At 42.3% G+C, this 20,466-nt stretch overlaps 1 protein-coding gene across 1 annotated transcript; it reads right to left on the bottom strand.

Moving 5' to 3' along the window:
- Positions 1–2,255: 2,255 nt before the first annotated feature.
- On the bottom strand, positions 2,256–2,760 carry LOC308614523 (large ribosomal subunit protein uL23-like). Its single transcript, XM_081228964.1, has one exon. It carries the CDS (start codon positions 2,731–2,733, stop codon positions 2,326–2,328), a length of 408 nt encoding a protein of 135 aa, XP_081085090.1. The 5' UTR covers positions 2,734–2,760; the 3' UTR covers positions 2,256–2,325.
- Positions 2,761–20,466: the final 17,706 nt, after the last annotated feature.

Here is a 20,466-nt window from a genome sequence, read left to right as displayed (position 1 = left end):
GGTAAGAATTAGATGGAGGTAAAAAAATGATAATTTGCTTTCAGGAAATTTCCAATGTCTTAATAGCATACTTGATAATTTTTATAATATGCTGATATCTGTCCAGTTGGAAGCAATATATATACTTTTAAACGTTTCAACATGTTGCCAGATGATAACATTACAGAATAACACTATGTCTGTTTATTTTTTTTATTTTTAATTTTTACTTTTTTGTGGTACGCGGGCCTCTCACTGTTGTGGCCTCTCCCGTTGTGGAGCACAGGCTCCGGACGTGCAGACTCAGCGGCCATGGCTCACGGGCCCAGCCGCTCCGTGGCATGTGGGATCTTCTCGGACCCGGGCACGAACCCGTGTCCCCTGCATCGGCAGGCAGACTCTCAACCACTGAGCCACCAGGGAAGCCCCAGTCTGTTTATTTTAACCTTGTGTTTGCCTTATTGTAACTTTGCAAGATGTCTTTCTGTCTTGCTATCATTGCAAACCCTACTTTCTTCCTAGATTGCTCCACCACCCTCATTGTACCCTTATTTCCGCTTCAGTAGGAGTATCTCAGTGGTCTTACACCTAAAGATCACCTGGAGCACATTGTTTGGGGCCCTACTCAGAATGTGACTAAATAATAAACATGAGGCAGGAAATCACAATGTCCAAAGATACAGTTTGTAACAGTAACATAAAGGGGAAGGACAGAACTGTATAGAATCAGAGTTTTGTATTCTACTAAAGCTGAGTTCAAGCTAGTTTCTTAGAGATGTAAGATGACAGTTGTAATCCAAAGGGTAACCATTGAAGATGTTGCAACAAGAAGAAAATATAAAGTGATCCACGAATAGACTATAATACATTTAAGTATTACAAAATATGAAACTATGTACAACTATTCTTTATGTCCCTTTAACTTAAAAAAAAATCCTTGAAACATTACTTAAAGGAGATTGGTGGTCAACACTGTTTTGACTTCAAGCAGAGAGGGCTGCAACGATTTTTCTGCCTCATTTTTTTTTTTTTTGTCTGTGCCCCATGGCATGCGGAATCTCAGTTCTTCGACTAGGGATCAAACGCATGCGTCCTGCAGTGGAAGCATGGAGTCTTTTTTTTTTTTTAATTAATTATTTTTGGCTGTGTTGGGTCTTTGTTGCTGCATGCAGGCTTTCTCTAGTTGCAGTGAGCGGGGGTTACTCTTCATTGCAGTGCACGGGCTTCTCATTGTGGTGGCTTCTCTTGTTGTGGAGCTCGGGCTCTAGGCACGCAAGCTTCAGTTGTGGCACGAGGGCTCAATAGTTGTGGCTCGTGGGCTTAGTAGTTGGGGCTTGCGGGCTCTAGAGTGCAGGCTCAGTAGTTGTGGTGCACGGGCTTAGTTGCTCCGTGGCATCTGGGATCTTCCCAGACCAGGGATTGAACCCGTGTCCCCTGCATCGGCAGGCGGACTCTCAACCACTGCGCCACCAGGGTAGCCCATGCCCCTCTTTTTTGATTTCTCTTTCACTTTCCTTTTCACTTTCAGTGTTACTGTGTACTAAGGCCTAGAGGTACAAAGTAAGAAGAGACACAATGTTCTTTTCATGGAGTTTACTGTCTAGTGGGGAGAAGACATCTTTCGAAACATACACTGACTTTAGATGGTAACTGATAGTTGTGTCTTGATGTGAAAGTAAGGGGGTAGCTACTATAAGAGAGTGACTACATATGTGTGTGCTTTAAATTTAAGTAGACTTTGGAGAAGGCCTAATGAAGTGATGTTTGAGCTGAACCTCCCCATTGAGAGGAAGAGTTACTTTCTTACTGATGGATATTTGGGTTGCTTTTATTATTATTTATTTATTTTAGTATTATAAACATTGATGCTATGAACATTCCTATACACATTTCTTGATGGATATTTGCAAGAATTTTAGGGTTAAATGTAGGAGTAGTAATTGTAGGTTGTGCTGTATGTGAATGTTTAGTTTTCAGGATAGTGCCAAATCAGTTTTCACAGTAGGTATACCGATTTACACATCCACAAGGAAAACAAAAGAAATCCCATTTAAGAATCTCCCAAACTTCCCATAAGAATCTTCATTCTTGTCAATATTTAGCAGATTTAATTTCTGAAGCGTATCAAACAATTTTTCATTTTGATCTTAATTCTATTTTCGTGATTACTATCTTTTTCATTTTACTTTTTAAACATAAATTTTAAAATACATTCTGGGTAGCAAACTTTTTTTTTTTTATAGTGAAAACTTTTATATTTAGAATTAGTCAGCTGGACTCAGTTTAGATGATCTGAATTTTGTTGGCAACATCCAAAATGTCATAGTCAGGAGCCAGTCGAACATATTATGCCTTCTTTTCTCCATCAGGCCTGATTAGGGTGTTGACCTTAGCCACGTCAATGTCATAGAGCTTCTTCACAGCCTGTTTAATTTGGTGCTTGTTGGCCTTGACATCCACAATGAACACCAGTGTGGTGTTGTCTTCTATTTTCTTCATGGCTGACTCGGTGGTGAGGGGGAACTTGATGATGGCATAGTGGTCAAGCTCTTTTCTCCCAGGGGCGCTCTTCCGAGGATATTTGGGCTGCCTCCTGAGCCGCAGTGTTTTGGGCCGTTGGAAGGTGGGTGACGTCCGGATCTTTTTTTTTTTGTGGCTGTGTACGCCTTTCAACACTGCTTTCTTGGCCTTCAAAGCCTTCGCTTTGGCTTCGGCTTTGGGAGGGGCAGGGGCTTCCTTCTCCTTCGGCACCATCTTCGTGAAAAGCTGGGTAGCAAACTTTTGTTAGTGATATGTACTGCAAATACCTTCTCTCATTTTGTGGTTTATCATTTCACCTTCCTCATGGTTTCTTTAAATGAAACAAAAAGTTCTTTTAAGATGGTCAAATCTGTCATTTTATGGTTAACACTTTCTGTGTCTTAATAACTCCTTACCCTAAGGTCAAAGATATTGCTCTATATTTTCTTGGGAAAGTTTCCAAGTTATCTATTCATATTTAATTCTTTAATCTACCAATCTATTTTTTCCATGTGAATACTTAGCACTTTACTGAAAAATCTATCTTTCTCCAGTGACCTATAACGGTGTCTTATCAAATTTCCAAATATGCATGGATCTAACTCTGGGCTCTCCATTCTGTTTTATTAGTTTATTTGTTTGTTTTGTGCCAATACCATACCATGTTCATTACTGTGGCTTTATGGTAAGTCATGCTGTTACATTTTAAAATCAACTAGTCAAGTTCTATAAAACTACTTGAGATCTTCATAGGAATTTCATTTAATCTTTAGGTCGTTTTAAGGAAATTGACATGTTTACAATATTGAATCTTCCTATCAATGAATATGATATCTCTCCCATTTATTTTTCAGTGAAGCTTTATAGTTTTTTACATACCACTCTTGAATGTTCTTTAAAAAGAGTTATTCCTAGGTAACTAATGATTTTTACTATTCATTTAAATAGTATCTTTAAAAAAGTTACTTTCTAACTTTGTTATACAGGTATACAATTGCTTTTTAACTTCTTTTCCTTCTCTCTCTCTCTCTTTTTTTTTTTTGGCTGCTCCATGTGGCTTGTGGGATCTTAGTTCCCTGACCAGGGATTGAACCTGGGGCCAAGACAGTGAAAGCACCAAGTCCTAACCACTGGACTGCCAGAGAATTCCCAACTTCTTTTCTCTCTTAACTTTAATTTTTACATAATTATAGATTCACAGGAAGTTGTAAAAATAGTAGAGAGAGTTCCATGTACTCTTCACCCAGTTTCCCAATGGTTCTATCTTACATAGGTATAGTACAATATCAAAACCAGGAAATGGACATTGGTACAATGCATTTATATAGTTCTATGCCATTTTATCAAATGTGCAGGTTCCTATAACCATCACTAAAATCAAGATACAGAACTATTCCATTACCGCAAAGCTCTCCCTCGTGCTACCCCTTTATAAAAGTATCTACCTAGCATTCCACTATTATTTCTAGACCCTGGTAATTAGTAATCTGTTCTCCATATCTGTAACTTTATCATTTCGAGGAATTTATCTAAATGAACTCATACAGTATGTGGTCTCTTTTTTTTAAATTAACATCTTTATTGGAGTATAATTGCTTTACAATGGTGCGTTAGTTTCTGCTTTATAACGAAGTGATTCAGCTATACATATACATATATCCCCATGTCTCCGCCCTCTTGCATCTCCCTCCCACCCTCCCTATCCCACCCCTCTAGGTGGTCACAAAGCACCGAGCTGATCTCCCTGTGCTATGTGGCTGCTTCCCACTAGCTATCTATTTTCCATTTGGTAGTATATATAAGTCCATGCCACTCTCTCACTTTGTCCCAGCTTACCCTTCCCTCTCCCTGTGTCCTCAAGTCCATTCTCTATGTCTGAGTCTTTATTCCTGTCCTGCCCCTGGGTTCTTCAGAACCTTTTTTTTTTTTTTTTTTTTTTTAGATTCCATATATATGTGTTAACATACAGTATTTGTTTTTCTCTATCTGACTTACTTCACTCTGTATGACAGTCTTTAGGTCCATCCACCTTACTACAAATAACTCAATTTCGTTTCTTTTTATGGCTGAGTAATATTCCATTGTATATATGTACCACATCTTTATCCATTCATCTGTCGATGGACACTTAGGTTGCTTCCATGTCCTGGCTATTGTAAATAGAGCTGCAATGAACATTGTGGTACATGACTCTTTTTGAATTATGGTTTTCTCAGGGTATATGCCCAGTAGTGGGATTGCTGGGTCGTACGGTAGTTCTATTTTTAGTTTTTTATGGAACCTCCATTCTGTTTTCCGTAGTGGCTGTGTCAATTTACATTCCCACCACAGTGTGTGGTCTTTTGAGAATAGTTTTTTTTTTTTCCACTCAGTATAATGCCCTGAGATCCATCCAAATTTTTGCATGTGTCAGTAGGTCATTCCTTGTTTATTGCTGAGTAGTATTCCATTTTCTCTATCTGACAGTTTGTTTAGCCATTCAGCTATTGAAGGAGCAATTGCTTTTTTTTTTTTTTTTTTTTGTGGCCTCTCCCGTTGTGGTGTACAGGCTCCGGACACGCAGGCTCAGCGGCCATGGCTCATGGGCCCAGCCACTCCACGGCATGTGGGATCTTCCCGGACCGGGGCACGAACCCACGTCCCCTGCATCGGCAGGTGGACTCTCAACCACTGCACCACCAGGGAAGCCCAGGAGCAATTGCTTTTTAATAAAAAGGCAAATGCCCACTTTAATCATAATTCTGAATTGCTTTTTTTGTGTTAACACCTATGTTTTTACAAAGCACAATAAACTAGGCTAGGTATTTTTAATTTTTAATGGTTAACAAGGTTTGAGACATATATAACATATCTATATATGATATAAATTATAGTTATAACTAGCAGATGATTAAAATTCACACCTTTACATAAAATACTTGTAACTCTATTTATTCATGATAAATTTATATCTAACCAAAAAAGATATTACCTGGCATTATAGTAGGGCTAACTAAGTACCTGAGAAGCACTTGCTATATTATTGATTTAATACAAAGTGATTGTTTAAACAGACACATGCACACATAGGCATTCACATAGCTTTCCTCCACGCCTTAAATAGAAGTGCTGATCTCTCAATTTCACTGTATTTCTGTTTCAGCAGATGTTGTGTTCTATAGGAATATGCTTGGAATTGTTGTAAAACATTGTACCATTTATCAAGACTTAATACAAACATTCACAAGTAGTCTGCTGCTCTTGCCACTACTTCCTGATGCTGCTGGTGGAATCTTTTGACCTCTTGCTTTTAGCTGCAGGGCTGAATATTTGTAATGGTTTCCTTATAGGCTCTGAAGTGAGAGAAACACTTCTTGGTGTGAGTTGATTATTTTATTGGCTGCTACAGCAGCCCCATCTACTGGTATCCTCAAAGTATTACATTTTAATTTAGGTGGGTTCTTTTTTACTGGGGCTTTTCCTTCACTTAAAACAAACTTTCCTTCATTTTTACTCATAGTGAGTTCTTCATCATTTTTCTCACTCTCACTGAAGTCGGATCACTAATACTGGGTCTAGTGCTTCCTCAAAAGAATGTTCCTCTGTTTTACTCAAGCATTAACCATCATGCAAATCATCTTCAGTAATTTCATCCAAATTCAAATAATCACTAGTTGTGCTACAATTAGAGAAATGGGAAAGCTTATTCATTGTTTTTGTTTTAGTACTGCCACATTTTTCAATTCCTTTACCCTGAAACCCCTGCACACCGGTGGAGTCTGTTGATGGTTCCTTCACTGGTAATACGGATGTAACTTCTAAATCTCTCTGGTAGAGCTTGTTGTTTAAGGATGGAGTTTTCACTTGAAGTGGAGCATCTTCAGATTTTAAATTTTGAACTTTGTTTTTGTTTCTAGCTCCAGATTATGTTTGGATTTTTTAAGGTACAGTTAAACAGTATCATTATCATGGTCTCGGTTAGAGTGCCCAAACTTTAGTAAGTGTCTGGCCTAGGTTGCTTTTTCTGGTGCTCCTTGCCAGTGGAGTAAGATAAGAAAAATAAATTAGGGAATTCCCTGGCGGTCCAGTGGTTAGGACTCGGCACTTTCACTGCTGCGGCCTGGGTTCCATTCCTGGTTGGGGAACTAAGATCCCATAAGCCATGAGGCTTGGCAAAAAAAAAAAAAAAGAAGTATAAGGATTGGAAAGGAAAAAAGAAATGTCATTGTTCATAGATGATAGAGTTCTCTACCTAAAAAAGCCCAGACAGGTTTTCAGGAATATGGGAATTTAGCAAGATGACTGAATATAAGATTGATATATAAAAAAATAAGTTGGCTTTAAATGGGTGAGTTGTATGGTATGTGGATTATATCTCTCTACATCTGCTATATTTTTAAAAATCTGGTATTTTCCTTTAGATGGGAAGTGGAGCCATCCCTGCTGTCAGTACAAGCCTGGGAACTGCAGATGCTCAGTTGCACAGTCCCCACTCACCAAAACTCACCAACCCTAACTGATTTTAAAAAATACAAGAGCTGGGCTTCCCTGGTGGCACAGTGGTTGAGAGTCCACCTGCCAATGCAGGGGACGCGGGTTCGTGCCCCGGTCTGGGAAGATCCCACATGCTGCGGAGCAGCTGGGCCCATGAGCCACGGCTGCTGAGCCTGCACGTCCAGAGCCTGTGCTCCACAACGGGAGAGGCCACAACAGTGAGATGCCCGCGTACCGTAAAAAAAAAAAAAAAAAGAGCTGTGTTGAGATATAATTCACATAGTATACAATTTTCTCATTTAAAGCCAATTAATTTTTATTATTTATTTATTTATTTGGCTGTGCCTTGTCTTAGTTGCGGCACGCGGATCTTCGTTGTGGTATGCAGGATCTTTAGTTGCAGCATGTGGGCCTCTTAGTTGTGGCATGTGAACTCTTAGTTGCAGACTTCTTAGTTGCAGCGTGCATGTGGGATCTAGTTCCCTGACAAGGGATCGAACCTGGGCCTCCTGCATTGGGAGTGCGGAGTCTTACCCACTAGACCTCTAGGGAAGTCCCTCTGACTGCTATCCTTTGGAAAGCCTGCTTACAAGGTTGGCCCTGGCTGGCATCTGGAAACTAAGAATCTGGGGAGGGTTTCAACCACCCTAACTGATAGAAATACCTCACTGTGCCTAAACTGTTTATATAAACAATGTGGTTTATGCTAAACACCGGCTTTCCTCCTGGGAGTCTGGAATTTTGGTACTGCTAGACCAAGGGTGCCTACATGACCAGGCCCAAATAAAAACCTTGGGAGCAGGGTCTCTAATGAGCTTCTCTGGTAGAGAACATTTCACACGTGTTGTCACAACTTGTTACTGGGGGAATTAAGTGTGTCCTGGTGACTCCACTAGGAGAGGACTCTTGGCAGCTTGTGTCTGGTTTTCTGTGGACTTTGCCCATTTGCCTTTTTCCTTTGCTGATTTTGCTTTGTACCTTTTCACTGTAATAAATCATAGCCATGTATGTGACTACACGCTGAGTCCTGTGAGTCCTCCTAATGAATCACTGAAACTGGGGGTGGTCTTGGGAACCTCTCCCCTGACCAAATTATTATTTTTTTTAATAGACTGAATTTTTTAAGAGCAGTTTTAGTTTCAAATTACAGTGTTTTTTTTTTTTGTTGTTGTTGTTTTTGTGGTACACAGGTCTCTCACTGCTGTGGCCTCTCCCGTTGCGGAGCACAGGCTCCGGATGCGCAGGGTCAGCGGCCATGGCTCACGGGCCTAACCGCTCCGCAGCATGTGGGATCTTCCCGGACCGGGGCACGAACCCGTGTCCCCTGCATTGGCAGGCGGACTCTCAACCACTGCGCCACCAGGGAAGCCCTCAAATTATAGTTTTTATATGTCGCTGGAGTTGTTTTGAATATTTTAATGTTTTTATAGCTTTATTAAAGTATAAACATATACAATAAAATGCATATTAAAATGTACAGTTTTATTAATTTTGACACATGTATATACCCATGAAACCATCACCACAGTCAAGATATTGAGCATATCTATCACCCTGATAGTTATCTCATGCCCCTTGGTAATCCATCTCTTCCTCTGCACCCTGTCACCCCAGATAACCACTGATCTATCACTATAATTTGCATTTTCCATAAATTTATATAAATAGAATCATGCAGTATATACTCTTTGCATGACCTCAGTCACTCAGACTACTTATTTGGAGATTCATCCATGTTGTTGCATCTTATAGATATTTGTTCCTTTTTATTGCTGAGTAGTATTCTATTGTATGAACTTCATATGGATTATACTACAATTTATCACCTGTTGATAGACATTTGGGTTGTTTACAATTATTGGCCATTACAAATAACACCGCTATAAATGTTCATATACATGTCTTTGTAGGGGCACATGCCTTCATTTCTCTTTGGTAAACATTTTGGAGTAGGATGATTAGGTTGTGTGGTTGGTATATGTATCACTTTTTGAGAAACTTCCAAACTACTTTCAAAAGTGATGGCAACACTTTGCATTCCTACCAGCGGTGTATTTGAGTTCCAACTGGTGCACATCAACAACATTTGGTATAGTCTGTCTTTTTATTTTTTAAGTCTGTCTTTTTTTTGGCTGCAGCTCATGGCTTGTGGGATCTTAGTTCCCCCACCAGGACCAGGGATTGAAACTGGGGCCATAGCAGGCAGTGAAAGTGCCGCATCCTAACCACTGGGTCACCAGGGAAGTCCCTAGTCTGTTTTTTTAATTGTAGCCATTCAATTGGGTGTGTAGAGATTTCTCATTATGGTTTCAATTTGCATTTCCCTATTAACTGATTGATGTTGATCACCTTTTCTTATGCTTATTTGCCATCTTTGGTGAACTGTCTATTTTAAAATTGGGTCTACTTTGTTGGGTATGTATTTTGCAAATATTTTGTCTCAGTCTGTGGCTTGCCTTTTCATTTTAGTTAACAGAGCAAAAGTTTTACATTTTGATGAGGTCCAACTTATCAATGTTTTCTTTTTGTGTCATATTTAAGAAATCTTTGCAAAACCCAAGGTCACTAAGATTTTCTATTTTCCTCTACAAGTTGTTTTTTTTTTGGCTGTGCTGGGCCTTCGTTGTGGGCTTCTCTCTAGTTGTGCCGTGTGGGCTTCTCTAGTTGTGGTGCACGGGCTCTAGAGTGCACGAACTCAGTAGTTGTGGCTCCAGGCGTGGGTTTAGTTGCCCCACGGCACGTGGGATCTTAGTTCCCTGACCAGGGATCAAGCGGCGTCCGCTGCATTGGAAGGCGGATTCTTAACCACTGGACCACCAGGGAAGTCCCTTCATGTACAAGTTTTATACTTTAGGGACTTTCCTGGTGGTCCAGTGATTAAGACTCCACTCCTCTACTGCGGGGGGCACAGGTTCGATACCTGGTTGGGAAACTAAGATCCCACGTGCCGTGCAGCACATCCAAAAATAATAAAAGTACAAGTTTTACACTTTAAGTTCCTACATTCAGGTCTGTGATCCGTCTTAAGTCAGTTTTTGTATGTGATGTGGGATAAAGGTTGAGTGTTTTTTTGTTTGTTTGTTTGTTTTTTGTATATAGCTACCCAATAGTGTTCCTGCACTATTTGTTGAAAAGATTATCCTTCCCATTGAATTGCCTTGGGACCTTTGTTGAAAATGAAATGATCATATATGTGTAGGTCTGTTTCTTGACTCTATTCTGTTTCATTGAAATATAGGTCTATATGCTAATACCACATTGTCTTAATTACTATAGCTTTATAATAAGCTTTGAAATCAGGTAGTATAATCCCTCTAGTTTTGTTATTTTTAAAGTTGTTTCGGCTATCCTAGGCCCTTTGTATTTCTATATAAATTTTAGAATCAGATTGTCAATTTTAATTTTTCTACCTGTGTTCTCAAGTGATGTTGTCCAGTACTTGTCCTTTCTTAGCCATTCTTATCTGTTTCTAGGATCAAGGTTATATCCTGTCATAGAACAAGGTGGGGAGAACTCTATTTCTCTGTGCTCTGAAAGATTTTATATAAGCTGGTGATGATTTGTTCTTTCAAATTTGGTTTAACTCACCTGTAGACATGCAAACCTTCAGGTCCCACTCCAGGCCATGGGGGATGGGACCCAGCCATCTTTTTTTTTTTCCTAAATAATTAATTAATTTATTTTTGGGTGCATTGGGTCTTTGTTGCTGTGCGTCGTCTTTCTCTAGCTGCGGCGAGCAGGGGCTACTCTGTTGCGGTGTGCGGGCTTCTCATTGCAGTGGCCTGTCCTGTTGCAGAGCATGGGCTCCAGGCACGCAGACTTCAGTAGTTGTGGCATGAGGGCTCAGTAGTTGTGGCTCGAGGCCATACTTGCTCCACAGCACATGGGATCCGCCCTGACCAGGGATCAAACCCATGTCCCCTGCACTGGCAGCTGGACTCCCAACCAATGTGCCACCAGGGAAGCCCCCAGCCATCTTTTTAACAAACCTTCCAGGTGATTCTGATGTGCTCTGAAGTTTGAGAACCACTATGAAGGACTGTTTATTATTGTTTTTATTTAAGTCTTTAAGCCATTTTGAGTTTATTTTTATTTTTGTGTATGCTGTGAGGCTGTGTAATAACTTCTCTTTTTAAAAAAAATTTATTTATTTGGTTGCACCAGGTAGCATGTGGGCTCCTTAGTTGGGGCCAGTGGGCTCCTTACTGTGGCATGCGAACTCTTAGTTGCAGCTTGCACGTGGGATCTGGTTCCCTGACCAGGGATTGAACCCGGACCCCCTGCATTGGGAAGGTGGACTCCTCTCCACTGTGCCACCAGGGAAGTCCCTGTTTTTCTTAAGACAAGGAAAAAACAAGCCAGAGAACATTTGAACATTTATCCTAATAGGTACTTGCTACTATCTTTCCCCTGCTTTTGGTCCCTGTTTTTGGTCAGGTGGGGTGTGTTGCTGTTACTTCTAGGACCGGAACAACCCCAGCCCAAACACACTCATGGTGTGGAATTTTGGCTTTGGGCTTATCAGTGCCAGCCATGGCCTGCTTGTTTTTTTCTCTTGATCTTATTTCTCAGCCAGGGCTGAGGGCTAGCTGTATCACAAGGCTGTGGGAGTGGTTTCGGAATTTGAGAATCTGCAGTGTTGCTTCACCTACAGTGGGATTGTGAAGGTCATTGGCAAATACTTACAGATGATTCATCTGTACAGGGGATGGAAATACCTTGAGCTAAGGCCAGGGTTGGTGTTGGGAGCTGGGGGGGGGCAGATTGTAAGAATCACAGATCCAAGGACTGGGGAGGACATTTTAAAGGCCTGATCTGGGGTGCTTGGGGTCTAGGATCAGGTGCGTTCACAATCATATCTATCAATCTTTTTTTTTTTTTTTTTTACTAGTCCTGCTTTTGGGATTATGCCTAGGACACATTCTCCCTTTTCTCCCCACTTATACATTTTTTATCTGTTTTTTATTTTTCAAGTATCTCATTGGTCCACTTGGAATTTATTTTGGCTTTAAATTGTATTTAATGTGTAAATTTAGAGGACACTAACATTTCATAATACAGTGTTTCCCATCTACTACATCTCTTCATTGTTAAAATCTTTTGGTTTTGGGGACTTCCCTGGTGGTCCAGTGGCTAAGACTCTGTGCTCCCAATGCAGGGGAACCGGGTTCCATCTAGATCCCACATGCTGCAACCAAGAGATCACATGCTGCGACTAAAGATCCTGCATGCTGCAACTAAGACTTGGCTCAGCCAGATAACTAACTAAATAAATATTAAAAAAAAATCTTTCGGTTTTTGTAAATTTGTAAAATTTACCACACATTTTCAAAGTTTACTCCTAGGTTTTTTTTTTTTTTTTTTTTTTGCAGTACGCGGGCCTCTCATTGTTGTGGCCTCTCCCTTTGCGGAGCACAGGCTCTAGACGCGCAGGCTCAGCGGCCGTGGCTCACGGGCCCAGCCGCTTAGCGGCATGTGGGATCCTCCCAGACCGGGGCACGAACCCACCTCCCCTGCATCGGCAGGCGGACTCTCAACCACTGCACCACCAGGGAAACCCTGCTCTCCTAGGTATTTTTGTTTTTGTTTTTACTATTGCAAATTGTATCTTTTGTCCATTATATTTTCTAACAGCTAATAGTTGGAGGAAAGCCATTGATTGTTGTAAGCAATTGCTGTATTTTATAACTCACTACTGCGCTGAACTTAGAGTTCTGATAGTTCTTCAGGTGACTTTCTTGGGTTTTCCTCCTCTCAACTGCAGGCGGTCCTTCTCCATTGCTGTGCAGGATATTGTACTGCCCTGTTCCTCTGTGAACACACTCTGTCTTTGTTGCCTGTTTACTTCTTTTCCTCTAGACCTTTTCATTCTCCAAGTTTCAGTCCTTCAACCATTCAGTGCATAGTCTCTTCCTTAGAAAGTTCATCCACTTTTTAAAAAGTTTCAGTCTCAATGTTAATGATTCCCAAGTCTATTTTGAGCCTTGACTGTAATTCTGAATGTCTGGAAGCACACTGGATTTTCCTAGGACCTTGCAAAATCTGCTTATCTAAAACTGAACAGGGACTTCCCTGGCGGTCCAGTGGTTAAGACTCCAAGCTTCCACTGCAAGGGGCTCAGGTTCGATCCCTGGTCGGGGTACTAAGATCCTGTATGCCACACAGGAGGACATGGCCAAAGGAAAAAAAAAAAACCTGAAAACCCAAAAACTGAAAAAATTGTCTACTCTAGGATTCCTTTATGCCTGTTGTGGTATCCACTTCCTAGCTGTGTAGGCTTAAAATTGAAATTTTTTCTTTGTTTCCCACTTCCACTTAGTTATCGAGTCTTTTTTGGCTTTTTTCCATCTTCCTTTCAAATGTCCCCTACTTATCTATCATTTTCCTCTAGTCACACTGAGTCCAGGTCATTTCCATCCCTTTTGGACCATTACAACCACCTGCCAACTGGTTTTCTTGCTCCCAGTCTCCCCTTCATTCATTAGTTCATCAGCATTAACTGAGCTCCTCTCTGCCTGGGATTGTGTCAGGTGCTAGGAATTTATAGACAGGGGCCTGCTCTCACCGAGTTGAGATGACTTGAGATGAGTGGTGAAAACAGGTAAGCAAACAATCACAATATTGTGTGTTGTTGGCCATGGCACAAATGTAACACCAGGTGCCACCAGAGTATAGAAAAGGAAGGACTCGGGACAGCTCTGTAGAGGAGGAAATGTTTGAGGTGAGTCTTACACGATTGGTATGAATTGGCCAGGAATTCAGCCCTCTGAGGTTTTAACTCTTTGTTAGATCAAACTCTTCTTTGGGAAAGTTTTTTCTCTGAATGCAAACTTTCCATATATCTTATTTATTTATTTATTTATTTGTAGTAGACTTTAAGACTCTTTAAGTGCAGTTATCACATTTCAATCATTGTAATTCAAGCGTGGAATCAAATTTCAAGCTAACAAATGGGTAGATGTACTAAGAAACTAAACCTCAGGTACAAATCCTTCCCTCTGCCACAGCTGTATAGTCATATCACAAATACTATCTAGATTGTTACTATAGGATTCTGGAAATCAACAAGGCTCTCATAGATTATGATGCTGTCTTAGCCCATCCACAGACCAGTAATGTGACAAAGTCAGGTTTATTAACCCATTACAGTGAGGGAGGCTACTCACCAGAGGACCAAACAAAGTATAGAGTTAATACAGGACCTGAGGGACTTCCCTGGTGGTCCAGTGTTTAAGACTCCATGCTCCAAATGCAGGGGGCTGGGGTTCGATCCCTGATCAGGGAACTAGATTCCGCATATCACAACCAAGACCCCTCATGCCACAACTAAGACCTAGAGCAGATAAATAAATAAAAATTGTTTAAAAATACAAGATTTGAGGGAATGGTGGAGATAAAATTTAAAAGAAGCAGTGACAGGCTGAAAGCAAAACAGGGCTCATGTGGTCAGTGTCAGGTTTAAACTGTGAACTGAGCTCAGAGTGATGTTTCCTTGGAAAGTAAAAGTTTAGGTGTGGAATGTTGTGTCCACAACTCCTTTTCTGAAGCTTTACACCTGGGTTGTAAATCAAGGCTGCTTCTCTGTGTCAAAGTGACTTGGATTCTCAATCAGGAATGGAATGTTTCTTTTTTTTTTTTTTTGCGGTAAGTGGGCCTCTCACTGTTGTGGCCTCTCCCGTTGCGGAGCACAGGCTCTGGACGCGCAGGCTCAGCGGCCGTGGCTCACGGGCCCAGCCGTTCCGCGGCATGTGGGATCTTCCCGGACTGGGGCACGAACCCGTGTCCCCTGCATCGGCAGGTGGATTCTCAACCACTGTGCCACCAGGGAAGCCCAGAATGTTTCATTTTTATGGATATAATTTCAAATAGGAAAGTTTCTGATAATCTATGATTTTAGAGAACAAATGCTTTCAGTGAGTTAAGAAAGCAGGAGTCATGCAAAGAAGGGTGTTATTTTGATACTTTACAGCTGTAATGTGTCACGGAGAGAGACGCTTTTCTCGTTATTTTGCAGCTGCCTTTAACTGTGTCTGTTATCCTAGCCTGGGTAATGGCAAGGCAGATTTTAAATTTTCTCAGTCCTACCAAATTTTGACTTTTTCAGTGCTCACATTACAGTAAGGCAGGATCTGTTGACAAAAGGCAGAGACGGGTCTGATGAAGACGGGTGTTCCTCTGTGAAGCCTGTGGTTGATAGGCCTCCATGCTCCCGGCCTCAGCTGCTTACCGCTGCAAAAAAATGGTATGTAATCATCTGTTATGAATCTGGGCTGTGAGCTTCTTGAGTACTGGGCCTTTCAAAGATTCCCTTTGTCCTCTCAGTTCTGGCACACAATGTTGAATGAACTCACAGATGAGTCATCAGGGTTGCTCACCCCTAAGTTTTTACTGATCTGCCACTCTTTCAACACATCCAAGGTGGAGGTACTAAGCAACAGCAGTCACCTAAGCGGTGTGTCCCTAGAGTCCCAAGGACTGTAAAAGTGCTTTTGACTCCTGGTGTTGCTTGATCAGTGGAGGATGGCAGGGGAAGTTATTTGCGTATGTGTCAAAATCCGATGACTTCACACAGAGCCTTAAGTCATGTTCTGAGCTTCTTGCAGAATCCCTGGCCCAGCCTTTACAAACAAGGTCTCTTCTTTAGCTGTGCAGGTGTAGTACCGAAACTCCCTCCAGGCATAGGCTGTCATGGGAAAGTGAGATGATGCTTTTCTGGAAGATCCTTAAAAAAAAAAATGCAAACAGGTATACAACACAACACTCATGGATTTTTCAACTCACAGAGTTTAAAAGGAGCCATCTCATATTTAAATGAACTCTTAGCCTCAAACTAACTTCATTGGTGTGTAATCCATCTGTGTTGTCATAGGAGTAGCTCACATGAATCTCTTTAAAGGCTTTCAAGTTAAATCATTGTTTCTTGGGTTTTCAGTTGCCTGGTGCTTGACCTGGGATTCCTATGCATGCGCAGGAATGTCAGCTTTTACAGGATCTCTAGGTGCTAGGGCCACAGTGATTTCCTTTCTCCTTTTACTGTAGTAAGCTGCTTTCTAAAGTAACTTCAGCTTCTGGTTTAGAATTATTTTATTGAATCAAATATAGCAGTCCCTGCTTATTAACCATCTGTATCCACAATGTAACCATGATATACCAGTTGCCAGGTAGTTTTCCACTATATAAAAATATGATAAATAATTCATAGGGAGAATCATTATCAAAATATAGCTTGTGCCTTCAGTAGCTTTTACCTGGAGATATCAAGAGAACTCTACACAGATGATCCAGACTAGCACAGAAGGTACCTTTTGCCAATGTGTCTTGAATAAAAGAATGGTCTTCATCTTTAGGTAATGCATAAAGCTTTGTTCTTTATCACTGCAAATCTTGGAATTTTTTAATTTTAATTTTTATCAAGCTAATATATAACTGTTTTTTTTTTTTTTGCGGTATGCAGGCCTCTCACTGTTGTGGGCTCTCCCGTTGCGGAGCACAGGCTCCGGACGCGCAGGCTCAGCGGCCATGGCTCACGGGCCCAGCCGCTCCGTGGCATGTGGGATCTTCCCAGACCGGGGCACCAACCCATGTCCCCTGCATCAGCAGGCGGACTCTCAACCACTGCACCATCAGGGAAGCCCTATATAACTGTTTTAAGAATAAAATAGTATTAAAATGCAACAAAATCAGTGTTTCCCTCCCCTAGCCATGTTGCTATGACGCAGAGTCATCTCCTTATAATGTAATTGTTTTTTCTGGTGTCCACCTCTATCTAACTAACATGCTTATACCATGGATTCTTGACTCATCAACCTTAGATCACGGTGTTTACTTTCTCTCTGGTCAGCAAGGACCTAGAGCTCTCTCATATCCTGCCACCTCTCAATAAGAATGTAGTGCAGCCTTTCTTTTTAAAGTCAATATTAAATGATTACATTATTATGTCTAAACTAAGCAGTGTAGGATGGTTACATTTCCTTTCTTCTACATTGTATTTTTCCTGGAGGTATAATTTGTCTTTACTTCCTGTTTCCTGCAGTGTTGGGAGAAAGGGAAAGTCGCTTGGCTTTCCGGGGTGGTGATGACACCTGGTGCCAAACAGCTGCTTTTTTTTTTTTTAAATAAATTTATTTATTTATTTTTGGCTGCGCAGGGTCTTTATTGCTGCATGTGGGCTTTCTCTAGTTGCGGCGAGCGGGGGCTACTCTTCGTGGTGGTCCACAGGCTTCTCACTGCGGTGGCTTCTCTTGTTGCGGAACACGAGCTCTACGCGCACGGGCTTCAGTAGTTATGGCACACGGGCTTCCGTAGTTGTGGCTCGCGGGCTCTAGATTGCAGGCTCAGTAGTTGTGGCACACGGGCTTAGTTGCTTCGCGGCATGTGGGATCTTCCTGAACCAGAGATAGAACCCGTGTCCCCTGCACTGGCAGGCGGATTCTTAACCACTGCGCCACCAGGGAAGCCCCCCAAACAGCTTCTTAACCAGCCTTTTAACCAATTCTCTTGTCCCCAGCCTCTCCTGTCACTCCCTCAGCCCTCCAGCAGAACCCAGGATCCCCAGTTCCTGACGCGGCCCCAAATTCTCATCTTTGGCTTTTCCTGTGTACAGGATACAAAGAGAAATGACTGAACTGAGGAAATCATCGTATTGGAAATATTTCAAGATTTTAAATACTGAATACAGGACTGATTGCTATATCTTATATTGCTATATCCTAGTTCAGAACCTCATCATCTACTACCTGAACTACATTTCACAAGTTATACCCTGTTTAACCCTAAGGTCTTACTGAGTATTAATAGATGTTCTACAACCACCATCACAGAAAGATGCTTTGGTCAGATGAGTTTGGGATACACTGGGTTGTGCAAAGTTAGGTTTTTACTGCAGGACATCTAAGAGCACCTAATACGCTAATATGCATTATGACTCCCCAGGAAGACTGTCCTCCCCCGCCTTTCTTTTTTTTTTTTTTTTTTTTGCGGTATGCGGGCCTCTCACTGTTGTGGCCTCTCCCGTTGCAGAGCACAGGCTCCGGACACGCAGGCTCAGCAGCCATGGCTCATAGGCCCAGCCGCTCTGCGGCATGTGGGATCTTCCCGGACCGGGACACGAACCCGCATCGGCAGGCGGACTCTCAACCACTGCTCCACCAGGGAAGGCCCAAGACAATGTCTTTTTTATTTCGTAATTCTAGCATGTGTCTTGTATTGGGTAAATATTCAATGAAAGCTTGTTAAAAAAAAATTAGAAACAGAAGCACTCTTTGGAGACCTAACCTGAAACAGTAAGAGATAGCTATATTAATATTATTGAGGAGTGGATTTCTCAATTTCTAGGTTATCTGGCACGTTATCAATTTCCCCCCATCTTTTCAGCAGCTTCATCTCTTCCAGATCAGGGTAAAAGGAAACTGACAGTGAGATTACTGTAAGATTTTCTGTATTTATTTAGTAATTAAAAAAATAAATATCTAATTGGAAAAAAGGTTGAACTTGGGGTTTTAGGTTCCATTAATTTTATTCATGTATTCCTACCCCTCACTGGCAAAAGTAATCAAGATCTAATTTCATGTTACTAGATCTTTTGTTTATTAAGCCACTGAAATCCTAGCTCCAGACTCTTCCCTCTGATACTCTAAACTGGGAGAGCATTGTGACACTGAGGCCTAAAATGAAACTGAGATTAGGTAGAGTTTATCTTTTAAAATCTGAGTGTCGGGGACTTCCCTGGTGGCGCAGTGGTTGAGAGTCCGCCTGCCGATGCAGGGGACACGGGTTCGTGACCCGGTCCGGGAAGTTCCCACATGCCGCTGAGCGGCTGGGCCCGTGAGCCATGGCCACTGGGCCTGCGCGTCTGGAGCCTGTGCTCTGCAACGGGAGAGGCTACGATGGTGAGAGGCCCGCGTACCGCAAAAAAAAAAAAAAAAAAAAATTGCAAATACAGATGTTCATTTGTCACATTCAACTAGGAACTATTCACTTTCATACAAATCTAAATAGATAGGAAGGGACTAGATCTTTAATAAATGCTGGTTGAATTAAGTTACTTTCATTATATGTCAGTCAGGCATTGATCTTACTCATGAATACAGCTACACGGTTGTACATGGATGTGTGTATGTGTGTTTCTTGTAAATATGCTGCAGTGTACATTGTTTTCTTTCACACTTAGACCTAATTGTGCCACTCACTTTTTACCTAGGACTCCTCTTTGCAGAAGCTGGAAGCCCTGAACTGTTATGTTTCCCCCTCCCCTTCCCCTGTCTGGGCAGGAGCCTGAGGTGGGCAGTTTGCACGGGCTATTGGTCACTTATATCAACTGCATGACCTGCTACCCCAGGACTGAGCTTTGCTGAGGCCTAAAATGACTTCTTACTAACATGAAATTGAAAGACAGGCTGCGAATGAGCAAAGGTCCTGGTTGCTGATTGGACTGCAGTCAGTGGTCGCCCCTTAGCCCTGGACGCCAGTTGGGGCCTGCCGTGTCCACAGTGATGTTTCTGGAAGCCAGATCTGGAGGTCAGCCTAGCCCATGTTGTCATTAGCACTACCTCTCTAAGGTACCAATGTCCCACCTTCCCATCCTGCTCTGGCATTTCCTTCATCTAGACACATCCTTGCACCGAGCCCTCCCTGCCAACCCTCTCTTGGGCCAGACTCTCCTTTCCCATATAAACAAAGTCTCCTCTACTGTTGAACTCAAACTCATGGTGGACGCTCTGCATACCCCCTGTCCCCTGAGGAAGGGCCCACCCCCTCCCACCATGGCGCTGTGGGCAAGGCAGGTTGGCCTTCTTCTTGTCCCCATTACTGCATCCTAAGCAAGACCACATGCCACCGGGCTTTGCCCCCTCCGTTCCACTTCTCTCTGGAGCTTTCTCAGTGCTCCCTGAAGACTTTGACATTTGGTCTGCGGACTTTTCCTCTCAACCCTTAGTCCTGCCACCATCCTAGTTAACTTCAATTTTCATGTGGCCAGCCCTGCCAACACCATTGGCAACGACAGTCCCTTCCTTCTCCACCCCACTCTGGCTGCCTGTCCCTGTGCCCATCCTTGCCTTGGACTGGCCCGTCTTTGTGATCTCAAGCTTTGGCAGCATATCTGTGGTTATTCTCCTCCAGGACAGAAGCTCTCCCACTCATGTACTCCTGCAGTTCCCAACCTTGCACAGCTTTTTTTTTTTTTTTTAATTTATTTTTGGCCGTGTTGGGTCTTCGTTGCTGCGCATGGGCTTTCTCTAGTTGCGGCAAGCGGGGGCTACACTTCATTGTGGTGTGCGGACTTCTCACTGTGGTGGCTTCTCTTGTTGCAAAGCATGGGCTCTAGGTGCACAGGCTTCAGTAGTTGTGGCATGCGGGCTCAGTAGTTGTGGTTCGCGGGCTCTAGAGCACAGGCTCAGTAGTTGTGGCGCACAGGCTTAGTTGTTCCACGGCATGTGGGATCTTCCCGGACCAGGGCTCGAACCTATGTCCCCTGCATTGGCAGGCGGATTCTTA

Source organism: Mesoplodon bidens, assembly GCF_964165515.1.
Source record: "Mesoplodon bidens genome assembly, chromosome: 3".
In the NCBI taxonomy this organism is placed as follows: Eukaryota; Metazoa; Chordata; class Mammalia; order Artiodactyla; family Ziphiidae; genus Mesoplodon; species Mesoplodon bidens.
Note: the sequence above shows the minus strand (reverse complement) of the source record. Positions and strands in the feature narration are given on the sequence as shown.